Genomic DNA, 13,491 nt, shown 5'->3' with positions numbered 1-13,491 from the left:
TTCCTTGGAGGAAGGGTGGGGTCCAAATGTCAAAAATGGGTTGAACAGTTCTGACTGTCTTGTGTGTTTTCGTTTGCTTCCTTTTAGGTACGTTACCAGGACAATCCCTTTGGGGATCCTGATTTTAACCCTCCTGTCAAGCCCTTCCCAGGGCTGCCATTGCCGACGCTTTCGCCCACAGCCTGGCTGGACCTTAGCGATGCCGAACGGTTGCAGCAGAACGTCGGAGCCTTCTCCAGTTTGCCAGAGTACCTGGCAGCTGTGAAGCACCAACAGATCAAGATGAACCTCGAAGCCACAGAACTCCATCACCAGCTTGACACTTCAGGCCTCCAGTGCCTCGGTCTGGTGAACAACCTTAAAGCCATCATGGCTTCTATGGGCATCGTACCTGGCCCTGTGACGCCAGCGGAGCCGCCAGGGATCGAGGCCATTTTTGTCATGAAACTCACTGGCTACAGCATTTGCTGTCTCTACCGGGACTGGGTCAAGCGTTGCCAAAAGGATATGGCCCTCCTGGCTGCCAAATACCCTGCCTGAATTTTCTTCCTCACTGTGGCTCTTAAACTTCATCAGGTGGCGCCTGAGTTGGTTGTCATTTTTGTAGAGGGGTGTGTGAGGGGGAAATAGAAGGGTGATATCTTTTTCTCTATCAACTGATAGGCTGATTAAAGCCCTTTCCTTGCGGTACAAAGGTTTTAATCCTGTACCAGCACCCTTGCAGTACTGAGCTATCTATCTTCTCTTATTGTCTTCCTTTTAATACAAGCTTACAGATGAGGAATTGTTCTCAGGGGGCTGCCCAGAGCTGGCCGTACCATTGGGTATCTTGAAGCAGCTGCCTCAGACGGCAGATATGGGTGGTTGGCAACAACAATCCCTTGACTTTTTTTGCCTGAGCCTCTGGTTGTACCGAAGGACATTGCTGTATGGGTTCCTCTGTTCCCCTAAAGAAGCTATATTGCCCACTGTGATGGAAAATGTGTATTCCCAGTATCCTGTCCTTTGCCTCAGGCAGCAAAATGGCTTGGGCTGGTCCCAAAGCAGCAGTTGCCACCGCCATCACACTTATCGATAAGGCTTGGTAGCCTTATTACTGTGAGAGAAGAAAGATGGGTGCAGGGGATGGCAACCATTTTGGAAAGAAAGCACTCTTCTCCCATAGCAGCAATTTTATGAGAGGTAGATTGGCCTCTGAATGCAAAAAAGGGGAGAGAGGTTGCGTTCTTGAGGACAAGCCAGCACAGGAAATGGCATTAGTTTGACATCTACGATGAAGAACAGAACAAGGGTGCCAAGTTGTCTGGTTTCAGTCAGTCGGAACTGTTCAAACAAATTCTAGCTTCCTGAAGGAAGGGAAAGTCTTCCTTCACCTCATGCACCGTGAAATGATGTTCCTTGATTTTAACATAGCTGAATAGCTCTGATGATGGAGTGGATTTGTGGGCTGGGAGTAGACACAAGATGGCTGCTAGTTTTTCTAATTTAAACGGTGTGTCTTTGGAGCTCTTGGGCGGCAAACACAGAGATTCAATAGGGGTAGCTCATTCCTGCCAGTCACCCTTGCAAAAGTCTGCGTCTTGAGGTGGAAAATAAGTATAAAACCATGTCCTAAATGAGCAAGGATGTAATAAGCGGTGTTGTTTTCACTCAGTTTAAAGCCCACTTCTAGGCTGCAGAGCATGCTTCCCTAGGCAAATTCACCCCCTCAGCATTGAACTAATTCTTTTGCAAAATTGCCTCATCTGTTGAAGAGAATGGAAGAAATCTTCACCTCTTTTGGTCCTTGTAAAATGCTCACAGTAGCAATTCTGCCCTTTGAAAACCTCTGCAAGCCCTCTCCATTTAATAAAGGGTTGGGAAGTCTCTTTTCCGTACAGCCTCTGATTCTTTGACACTGGTTTTATGGTCTCTCTTTAGGGCATACGTTCCCGCCCTAAAGATTTTTAGTTTCTAATGTATACTTGGTTTTGATATTAATATAATAAAATAAAATGTGATTATATATGTATAGCTGCCAAAATCTATATTAATATTCTTAATAAAATTATTTATAGCAGGATGTGCTATTGTCATCATTTTTCCCCTCTGACTTATAAACATTTTGTATAAAATACTGAATTTAATGAAGCCTATGGACGCAACCAAGAAAGTTCACTGAAACAGCATTGGCCTATTTATTGCTCTCTCTGGCTGATGGGTTCTGGGAGCTGTAGTCCATAAAAGTAATTTTCTAAAGCTATGCCCAGAGGTTCACAAGCTGGCAGCTGGGCTGCAGAAAGTGACATTAGGCTGGATGGATGGTTGAGGTCTAATCTGCACTGCAGAACTAATGCAGTTTGACACTGCTTTAACTATCATGGTTCAATGCTAGGGTATTCAATGTATATTCAATTGATTTAACACATCTGTTCCAGTTGGGACTATCTACAGGATGGCTTAGTCTGATTCAATCAGTTTTAGGAGGAGAAAGGGAAACTTCTTCCATTTGCAGCCTATATAATTTCCCTCTGCTTCTTCCATCTTTCTTTTTCTTATTGTGGAAAATGTTGAGGAAAAGATGGCATAGGCTGATGTCCTTTGACAGCATAGGAAACTACAGTCGGCCATCTGTATCCATGGATTTTTTATCCACAGACTAGCATCCATGCCTTGAAAATATTCAAAAAATATATAAACCTCATAAAACAAACCTTGATTTTGCCCTTTTATATAAGGGACATAACTTTGCTATGCCATTGCACTTAATGAGATTTGAGCATCCACGGATTTTGTAAGAGACCACTGTATTTCTGTATGGCAGAAGGTTGCACTAGATTGTCCTTGTGGTCTCTTCCGGCTGTATGGTTTGATGATTCTAAAGCTGTTCATCAGTCCTGTCCTAGCACAATCCTGACTTTACAGATGGGTTAGTAGCCAGCGCACTTTGGCTTTGCAACAGATCAGTTTGTCATTTATGAACAGAAGAGAAGCGTGAAGTGCTGTTATAAAACTGGTGTTCTGTTTTTACAGACTTTTGGGCCTGCTGTCAGTTTCGGGGCTAGCAAAATTAGTGTCAAGGGAGAGAGAAAAACCACTGATCAAAGTTGCAGAAGGGTGGAGTGTCTGCGGTGTAGACTGGCAAGGCTCTCCGTCTGTTTGGCATGGAAACATATTTTAGCACACAACAAGACTCTGGGGTGTGTGTATGCATACCCTCCAACTAACCTAATTTGGCAGGGACAGTCCAAATTAATTCTCTATTATCGCACTTTTTCAGCTTTTAAAATGTCCACTTTGTCTCTCCTCGTCTCTCCTTCCCCCTTTGTTGTTGGCCTGTTTCAGTTGTTGCAAACTGAGTTCAAAATGCAAACATAGCTTGCACTCAGTAAACTCAGCAAGTGGAAAGGAGAGTAGGGGGCAGAATCCTGTCCTTCCCAGTAGGCTCAGGCAAAAGCAAATTGCTGCAGCCTCTCCTAACTTGTTTGTTCCTCTTCATCAATAACTTTTAGCATCTTGACCACACTCTGATGTTGCTTGACCTGAGGCACATGAGGTCAAGCAACACCAGAGTGTGGTCAAGATGTTAAAAGTTATTAATTTGAAATGTTAAAGGGTGTGGTGTATGTGTGTGTTGCAGCATCATGATAAAAACCATCACTGTTTTACAGGTGGAAATAAAAATCTGTTTGCAACATTCCTGTTATTTTAGTAGGAAATACTACCGAAGGGTAGCATTTAGTGCCATCTGCTGCACTGAAAAGGCCACATTTCAGCAATATTTTTCCTGAAGGCTGCACCTACACTGCAGAATTAATGCAGTTTGACACCACTTTAACAGCTACGGCTCAATGCTATAGAATTTTGGGATCTGTAACTTTGTGAGATATTTACCCTTCTCTATCAGAGAGCTCTGGTGCCACAACGAACTGCAAATCCCAGGGTTCCATAGGATGGAGCCATGACGGTTTAAAGCAGTGCCAAACTGCATTAACTCTGCAGTTTGGCAGCAGCCTAAGTCATTCACAAAGGCAGACAAATCTCAATAGATTTCTAAAGCAAAATTTGTTCATCACACAAAGATAAATTATAATAAAGTCTCCATTATTGTCATATGTTTATTTGCATTCTGCTTTCTCGCATGACTGTGCCCTGAGGGATTCACAACATAACAGCAACAATTATAAAATTTCCCAAACAGTCATTGGAACAATAATACATTGTTAATAATTGGTCAGTACACAATAGTATAACAGGATTGGCTTGTGATATCTTAAATCAATCCAAATAAACTGAGCAAATTCATCCATTTAAAAGAGGAAAGTGAATGATGACTAACGGAAAAATAAAGTCAAATTGCTCCTCATCCCACAAACATAGGCCACCATCCAAACCTCTCATCAGTTGCAGTTTGCACCTGAATTTCCTCTTCCAATGCCTTCCTCATCTTTCTCTTAGGGATACACAAATTGCCTGTCCTCCTTCAAGCCCTTCACCTCCTCTCTGTTGTTTTTATTTGCCTTCAAGAAAACACCCTATCATAGTGTTTTCTTAGTAAGATTTAGCCAGAGAGGTTTTGTCATTGCCTTGCCCTGAGGCTGAGAGAGAGTGACGTACCCAAGGTCATCCAGTGAGTTTCCACATCTAAGTTAATAATAATAATAATAATAATAATAATAATAATAAGTGGGTATTTGAACCCTGGTCTCTTGAAATTCCCATGGCGTAATGGCTAGAATGTTGGACTACAACTCTGTAGACCAGGGTTCAATTCCTGGCTCAACCATATAACCCACTGGGTGACCTTGGGCACATCACATGCTCTCAGCCTCAGGGGAAAGCAATGGCAAACCTCCTCTGAATGAATCTTGCCAAGAAAACCCCATAATAGGAGTGCCTTAGGGTCAACATAAGTCAGAAATTACTTGAAGGCACACTACAACAACAACTCTTGAAATCCTAGCCCAGCACTCAAACTACTCCTATCCCAGTCAATATTCCTCAAAATCCTTCCCACACTGTCTTCATGCCAAAGGCTTCACGACTTTCTTCAACATCTTTGTTGTTTTTATATGCCTTCACATTGTTTTTTATGGCAACTCTAATGTGAACCTATCACAAGATATTCTTGGCAAGATTTGCTCAGAGGGAGCTTTCCTTTTCCTTCCTCTGAGTCTGAGAGAGTGTGACTTGCTCAAGGTCACCCAGTGGGTTTCTGTGGCTGAGGCGGATTCAAACCCTGATCACCAGAGTCATAGTCCAATGATCAAACCACAACATCATGCTGGCTCTCATTTTATCCTCCACTGATTTACAAACTCAACATATTTTGACCCCTTAAAGCCCATGGATAAGTATTTTCTCTACATGTTCTATAGGATCAATTTCCCATCCCCCAGCCATTCAGAAATTTCATTCCCGGTGACTGAAGACAAAGCAGGATTGAAAGGAATGATAACAACATTTCAACAAGCAACATCAGAGAGTTAAATTCCATTTGAGTTAATGTAACATGCTGTCTCGGAAACTTCAGTTTGGGAAATGTATTCCCATCTTAAATCTGTCAGCATGTTCTTCTTTCTCGAGTGCGATAGACAGCCAATATCTCGGAGCAATGCTTTACAAATTGTTTAGGTGAACTGCTGCCTATTCCACAATATGGGAAATTCCATCCACGCTTGTTACATTTGGCATTAGCTGTGTATGTGTGTGTGTGTGATCTAAACTGTTGTAGCCGAATTCTTAACAGGGGTCAGTTATAAGAGAGCACATGGTTCCTTTGTTACAATGGTTCCAATGGTAGCCAGTCTCTTTCTCTTTCAGCTCAAAGTATAGTAAAGTACCAGCAGAGCTCTGTATAGCCAGGGTCCATATAGCTGAATGTGTCTAACCCTATAAGTCTTCCTGAGTCCCAACATTTTCAAGGGAGGGCCTTCTTTTTGGCCACTTCCAGACTCTGAAAGTCCCTTACTAGGCAGACTAGGAGGACATTCAGACGTTTTTCCTTTTTAGTGTGACTATGCAAATAATCTCACCAACACATTCTGGGTTTGTTGTTCACACTATGGGATTGCATCTCTGCACATCTCTACATGTTCTGTTGCTCACACATGTTAGCACTCAAATAAGGATGGATTCAATGATGTGGATGTACAGTGGGACCTCAGTATCAGTAGGGATCCATTCTGGACCACCCCCACCCCTCGTGGATACCAAAATCCACAGATGCTCAACCCATGTTGTTCCCAATGGGAAAATGGGGACTGTTTCTAATGGCGTCACAGCCACAAGCACACAGTGGCAAGTGGGACAATGTGGGCTTGCCATCCATGAATACTGAAATCTGCAGATGGCAAGTCCACAGATACCAAGGTCTCACTGTACTTGAAACCCATTAAAAGCATGCAGAGTTTACCTGCTTTATCCCTGGTCTATTTGCATCAGTTATTCACACATCCAAGAATGTGAATCTTTCAGAAAAACTCAGAAAAATGTGCTGAGATCAATTATCATGGGTATGTGGTTTTTTTGGCAGCCCCCTTCAACTTAATTGGATGCATCTGAAATGCATGTGAACAACAAAGATTCAATCCAGATTCTACCTGGATTATTTTCCACCATTTGAATAACCTCTAAATTTGTTCCCTCTTTTCAAGTGAAGACCTTTTTATTCCATCAGGGTTTGGGGAACTGAGGGTCTTATAAGAAAATAGATCCCCCTCGCTTTTGTACTACTTTTATTCTTAGCTTTTAAATGAATGTTTACATGTGTGTATGTGTGTGTGCCTTCAAGTCTCATGTTGATTTATGGCAACCCCATGAATTTCATAAAGTTTTCTTGGGCAAGGAATACTCAGAAATAGTTTTGCCAGTTCCTTCCTCTGAAATGTAACTTGCAGCACCTGGTATTCATTGGTGGTATCGCACGAAATGGCGGCATACCATCCAAGTACTAACCAAGGCTGACCTTACTTAGCTTTCAAGACCAGCAATTGAATTTAGGTCTAAGCTTATATTATCTTTGCAAGTGTTTTATAAAAATATATAAAAAGATTCGGTAGGATGGATCCATGGCAGTTAAAGGGATGCTGAACTGCATTTATTTCTACAGTGTAGATACAGCCCAGGATGACTTTCTAGCTGGCTGATATCATGTCCCTACCCCTCTCTACTTTAGTGTGTCCATCTTCTCAACCTGGCTGAAGTCTAAATTATCATTCATACTATACAATTATAGCACTTTGATACCACTTTAACTGTCATGGCTGTAAATACTAGCCTCCTAGGGTTTATAGTTTGGTGAGGCACCGGAGTTACCTAGCAGTGAATTCTAAAGACCTCATAAAACCCCAAATTAGACTGTAAAACTGGGTGAGGATCCTTTTGCAAGCCAGTCAGCTTCTTGGGAGTGGGGCGAGACCTTCTCTGCAGGTCTTTTCAGCTTTCATAAGGGTTCAGTTGGGTTAGCTCCCTGCTAAGACAACATCTTCATATAGCTGTCCTGTACCAGTGGTTCTCAAACTTTGGTCCTCTGGGTTTTTGGACTTTAACTCCTAGAAGCCCTAGCCATGTTGGCAAACTCAGGAATTCTAAGAACTGAAGTCCAAAACATCTGGAGGAACAAAGTTTGGGAATCACTATCATAGACAGAGTGAATTTCAACCAACAGAACTCCTTTGGAGCTATCCAAGGTCCTGTTTTCATCTGCTCTCTGCATAAGAAGGTTTCTGCCTAGACTTTACCTACTGTGACTTGACTTTATCTGGGTGTGTGTATTTGCCTGTCAACCTATGACAACCACATGAATTTCATAGGGTTTTCTTAGACAAAGAATATTCAGAGGTGATTTTGACAGTTCCTCTGAAATATAGCCTACAGCACCTGTTATTTTTTTGGTGGCCTCCCAGCGAAGTGCTAACCAGATATGACCTTGCTTAGCTTCCAATATCAGGTGGAATATGGTGCCTTTAGGGTATTTAGGCCTTTATCTACCTTAGTTCAATTGTACCTGTCTTGATCAAATTTTCAGATGCTTATCAGCTTTCCCTGCAAGCCTCAAGTACACAAGGAATGAGACAACAGAGTTGAGTTTGTTTTCTTCTTCTTCTATATGCATGGTACCTGGAAAAGCAAAGGGCAAGAATTTTAATCCCCATTGACAGGTAGAATTTAGGTTGTGGTCTATGCGCTATAGACCTGACCAGGCCCTTATGCTCAGTACCACCTGGCTCTACCACTGCGGCTGCCCAAAAATTTAGATTTCATCTCTGCCCATATGAAATGGGCTCTGGTCCTTGAAGGTTTATGCACTACTAAGTCTTTAAGGCAATACAAGACTCTTTGTTGTTTTAGAAAATATTATTTGATGCATAAATGCAGACTCTTCTTTCTCTGGTGTTTTGAAAATCTTGAATCCTTCATATATATATATATATATAATTACAACCATGAGAGTTGGATAAGTGATTATGTGTAAGTTTGCACCCATTGCCATGGTAGAAGAAAGCTGACTCATATGTGACTTTTCCCCTTAGGTTACTGTTGAACTTCCACACATTCAGATTAAAATATTAAAACATTGGGATAGGCTGCAACTTGTGTGTATAAATACCATGGAAAACACTTTCCATCCTCTTCCCTTTGATATGCATGAACCCATGTGACTGTTTGTCACAGCCAGAATGTATTTATCTTATCTTGGTTTGCATTTACCCCTCCAGAAATTTCTCCTCTTTCTAAAAACTTAAGATGGGAGATCAACACTGTCAGGACAGGAAAACAGTAAAACTGCAGATAACAGAGGCTGTCTCAAAGAAGGTGAAAGTTCTTTTTCAAAGGAAGTGAAAGAGTGCCAAGCGATGATGAAACAGACAGTTAAAAGTATTATGGGAGGAAAGAGAGCACAGATATGGAACATGGACTACCGAAGATGAGAGGAAGCATCAACATTTAAAGCATCCTGAGAGAAGAGTCAAGATCTCAATCATCCTACCCAACGCCAGTATGTTCAGCTTGGTTTTGATCTCAAAGAAATAAAGAAGTAAAATTACAAATGCCTCTTTTCCTATACCAGTGCAAATGGGCATCAAAATAAAATAGATCATGTAGATGGTATACTCCCCCCCTCCAACATTTCAGACATGAAAGCCAGGACATATGTGGCCAAACAACATCAGAATGTGGTCAGGATTGCAACAGTTATTAATAAGGAAAAAGACACAAGCTAGGAAAGGCTGGAACAGTTTGCTTCTGCATCAGTCTACTGAAAAGGGCTGAGAGCCAGTGTGGGGTAGTGCAGTGGTTTGAATGTTTGACTACAACTCTGGAGACCAAGGTTCGATTCCCAGCTCTGCCATGAAACCTCCTGGATAGCCTTGGGCAAGTCAGACTCTCTCAGCCTCAGGGAAAGGCAATGCCAAACCTCCTCTGATCAAATCTGGACAAGAAATCCCATGATAGGGTCTTAGGGTCACCATAAGTTGGAAACAACTTGAAGGCACACAACAACAACAACAACTGGGAAAAGCAAGGTTCTGCCCTCTCTTCTTTTGTCCCATGCCCTATTTCAGGATATATTCTAAGTGGACCAGTTTCTTTTTGATCTCAAAATGAAGTGGAAGACGCTCCTTTAAATGCAAGCTCCATGCCTTATTGAGAAAGGCCCCAAGGCCTATTTCAGGCATTTGTTTGGGAGGAAGGATTTGGCAGTTGCTTGGTAACTGCTGATGCAACCCAGTTGCAACTGCTGGTGCAATCCAGTTGCAACTGCTGGTACAATCCAGTCCTGAGTGGAATAGCCTGTTCCCTACTTTTGAGAAACTGGTAAAAGAGTACTGGCTCTACAGATAAGCATATTTTCCAGTGTGACACTTCTGAGTGTAGGTTGCAAATGTCTAGCGGTACACAGGATGGTATCAGCACCCGGCAGCCTTGGGCAGCTGGCAAGGTTTCAATAACCCACTACTGCTGCCTGCCTCAGCCTTCCTACAGTGGAAATTGTGGGGGAATAGGATCACCACTGTATGGTGACTACTTATACATCACCCAATATATATATATATATAAGAATTCAAAGGAGCCTTCTGGATATACTGGGAAAATGTGAAAGTCCCCATTTTTATTCCTGTTCTTTCTGATTTATTTATTTATTTATTTATTTTAATTATCATTTTGAGCTCTACATGGCATTTTCTCCATTCTGAAGTATTCCCAGGGAACTCAGAACACTTCCAAGGACTTTTTATTTCCACTCTTCAAAATCAGTTTAGATTAAAATGGTATTTCCTGAAATGAAATGCACCTCCGCATGGCAATGTGTGTTTCTTTTATCCTATAACTAGCTACGATGGATGCTAAAAAGAAACAGAGCCACTTTTCCTAGGACAGAAGATTTAATAGAGATCAAATGGAGGAAAGAGAAAATGATCCCAATGTTCAATTAGCACAATACTGCCAAAGCACTTTAACACATTGACTGTAACTCTTAAATAATCATTAAAAGGGTCTCAGTGGAAACTGAGTTTCTGAAACGTTGCCTGAGTCTAGATGTGAGGTGTGGTGGTGGCTGAGCATCATCCAGGAATTACAGCAAAGATGGATGTTCAGGTTCTGGCATCCCTTGAAGTCTTTTGGAGATCCCAGATGTCCCTGCCGTGTTTCCAGCTTATAGGAACACAGGTTGATGGCCCTTGTGGTCTCCTCCAACTCTGTTTCTATGTAACTCTGGGATTCATAGTTCCATGAGGTATTTAGAACATTCTGCCACAGAGCTCACAAAACTACAAATCCCAGGATTCTGTAGAATGCGCTCATGATGTGATATGAAAGTGCCATGATCATGTAATGTAAATGAGATGAAAGGCATAACAGGAGGAAGTTTGAGTAGGTGAGAGGGAAGGAGGTGACCATAGAGGAGAATAAAATGCAACAAGGCTTATCCAAGAGAGGGCAGCAGCAGTCAAGTCTTGAGTCACTGGGGCACTGGGGATTGGGGAAAGGACAGAATTAAATATTGGAAAGGAAAAGGGAGCAAGACAAAGAGAGAAACTGAACACCACCATCTGCTTCAGAGAACCTAGACCACAAACAGTTTCAAGGCCCACATTCCCAGGGCTGGCGGGGGTGGATGACACCCAAGATTCCTGGCTTCCTTCCACCACTTTCTCTCCTTCTCCGTAACCCATTCAAAGATCCCAACACACTGGTATCAGAGGGTGTGTTTGAGTCAGTCAGTTCTGAGGAAGGGAGAGTGAGCGAGAGAAGATTAGGCTCTTGTAGATAGACTTGGACTGAGGGCAGAGACTGGCACACTGCCCACACATATGCCCTCAGAAGGTGACAAACAAAGGCACACTAGGTCTTTGTGTACATGTGTAAAGGAAGGCCCAGTAAAATGCAGCCATGGGATCACAAGCACCCCTGAAGGCTGTTTTTGAGGCCCCCAAAAGGCCACCAGCCAACCCTCCAAAATGATATCCTGCCTCACCTGGAAGCTTTCACCTGGAATCATCCCTTCCTTTTCGTCTCTCAGCCCTCTGAGCTTTCTTTTTTTCATGCAACTTTTTCTCTCTCAGTAATCCCTTCTTCCTTCTCTGTATTCCACCCCCTTTCCATATAACCCCATCCTAACATTTGTTGTTGTTGTTGTTGTTGTTGTTGTTAACTGTCCTTGAGTGGGTCTCAACTCATGGTGACCCTGTGAATGAGACATCCCCAAGATTCTCTATCCTCCACTGCTCTGCTTAGTTCCTGAAAATTCATACCCATGACCTCCCTAATAGAGTCCATCCATCTAGCATACAACCTTCCTTTCTTTCTTTCTGCTTCCCTTCACATTTCCTAGCATTGTTGTTTTTTCCAATAAGTTGTGCCTTCTCATGATGTGACCAAAGTACAACAGCCTCAGTTTAGTCATCTTGGCTTCCAGGGTGATTTCCGGCTTGATCTGTTCTAGGACCCATTTGTTTGTCTTTTTGGCTGTCCATTGAATCCTTAGCATTCATCATATTTGAATGCTATTTTTAAATACGGTGTTGTTGTTGTTTTTGCAAAATATTGCTACCTAGGTCTCTTCCAGCCCTACAAATGAGAGACCTCCAAGTCACCCTGTTGTCATCAGCCCTGCTCAGGTCTTGCAAACTCTGGGCCATAGCTTCCTTGATTGAGCCTATCCTGAAATGAGATACAGTTGGCCCTACACATTTGCACTTTAACTTTTGCAGATTTGATTATTTGCGGTTTTGATTAATATATTATCTCTAGGAGTCGGTTCTCCAGTGCAACTGTGCCAGAAGTTGAGCATAGAATTGTTCTGGAGAACCTAGACCAGTGAGACCTTTTAGGGAATTAGTGCCCATACTAAAAGGCCTTCCGGCACCAAATGTTACCCTCTGCCAGGGGTGGGACCTTCAAGGGACAGGACTTCCAGGGTGGGACTTCTTCCCCCCACTGTCCTGGGCCTTCAGCTGCCAGAGGCAGCTCTCAGACCTTCAGCTGTGTATCCAGAGGCCACTGAAAGCCTGGGACAGCCAGGAAAGAGGAAAAACAGGCATGCGCCTGTTCCTCCTCTTCCCTGCCCTCCACATACCATGAAAAATGGCTTCGCATGCCACCTCTGGCACACGTGCCATAAGTTCACCACAATGGACCTAGACCTTCCTAGAGAAAACACTTCTCTAAGCATTTGTAGGTCCTCCCGCATGATTCTATGATTAAATCTGGCAGATGTTGGCCATAGAGTTGCACTGGAGGACCTGGAGATTCCTAGAGATGTGTTCTCTTAGGTAAAAAAAATAGTGGTTTTTTTAATTTGTGGTTTTTACACATTCATGTGGGTCCTTCACCCCTAACCCCAGTGAATGTGGAGGGAGCATTGTATTTCTTGTTTCCTACTGCCTTTTGCCTTTACTGACATTATTTTTTTCCCTAGTCCAAAATGGAAGCTGCCAAATGCCTCTTCACAATTGCACCAGAGGAGAAGATTTTCAGGGTGACCAGATATCTTAACCACACAGGGTGACAAGACACTGCACAAATGTAGGATGTTCAAGAAAAATGTAAGACATTACCAAATAAAAGCTAAAACACTCATAGAAATGTAAATGCATGCTTCTTAGTCATGCTCAAAATGGAGATCTTGAAATTCTTCCTGGACAATACATTGAAATGTAGGACATGCCCCAGAAAAAGAGGACATCTGGTGACCCTGAGGTGATGGAAGGAAGTGTGAGCGAGGCCAGTCCTCATCTTATCTCATGGGATTGTTAGGCCCTAAAAATGGAAATGGGAGGGGGAAAGAAACTTGTGTGCTACCATGAGCTCCTTGGAAGAAGGAGAGAGAAACCACAAGCATCATCTACAGTTGAGGAGTATCTCTGGTCCACAGGTAGGATCCCAGATCTCAAGGTCTGGACTTTCGTCTCCAACTCTTAGTGCAAGGTATCTGAGGACAAGAGCATCAGCATATATCAGCAAGTAATGGGAGTAGTCAGCATATATCAGCAAGTAATGGAA

At 42.7% G+C, this 13,491-nt stretch overlaps 2 protein-coding genes across 3 annotated transcripts in view; both read left to right on the top strand.

The window, feature by feature from the left end:
• LOC121933333 (cardiotrophin-1-like) overlaps positions 1 to 2,026 on the top strand; it is an 8,381-nt gene extending 6,355 nt beyond the window's left edge. For both annotated transcript variants that reach the window (XM_042472909.1, XM_042472908.1), the window contains exon 2: positions 88 to 2,026. In XM_042472909.1, the coding sequence (XP_042328843.1) occupies positions 88 to 540 (453 nt within the window). In that variant the 3' untranslated portion in view covers positions 541 to 2,026. The remainder of the gene's footprint in view (positions 1 to 87) is intronic.
• PRSS8 (serine protease 8) overlaps positions 1 to 13,491 on the top strand; it is a 687,619-nt gene that overhangs the window by 74,728 nt on the left and 599,400 nt on the right. The gene's annotated exons all lie outside the window — the stretch shown is intronic.

The sequence above is a fragment of the Sceloporus undulatus genome, chromosome 6, assembly GCF_019175285.1.
Source record: "Sceloporus undulatus isolate JIND9_A2432 ecotype Alabama chromosome 6, SceUnd_v1.1, whole genome shotgun sequence".
In the NCBI taxonomy this organism is placed as follows: Eukaryota; Metazoa; Chordata; class Lepidosauria; order Squamata; family Phrynosomatidae; genus Sceloporus; species Sceloporus undulatus.
The sequence above is the reverse complement of the archived record's forward strand: the minus strand, read 5'-3'. Positions and strand labels throughout refer to the sequence as shown.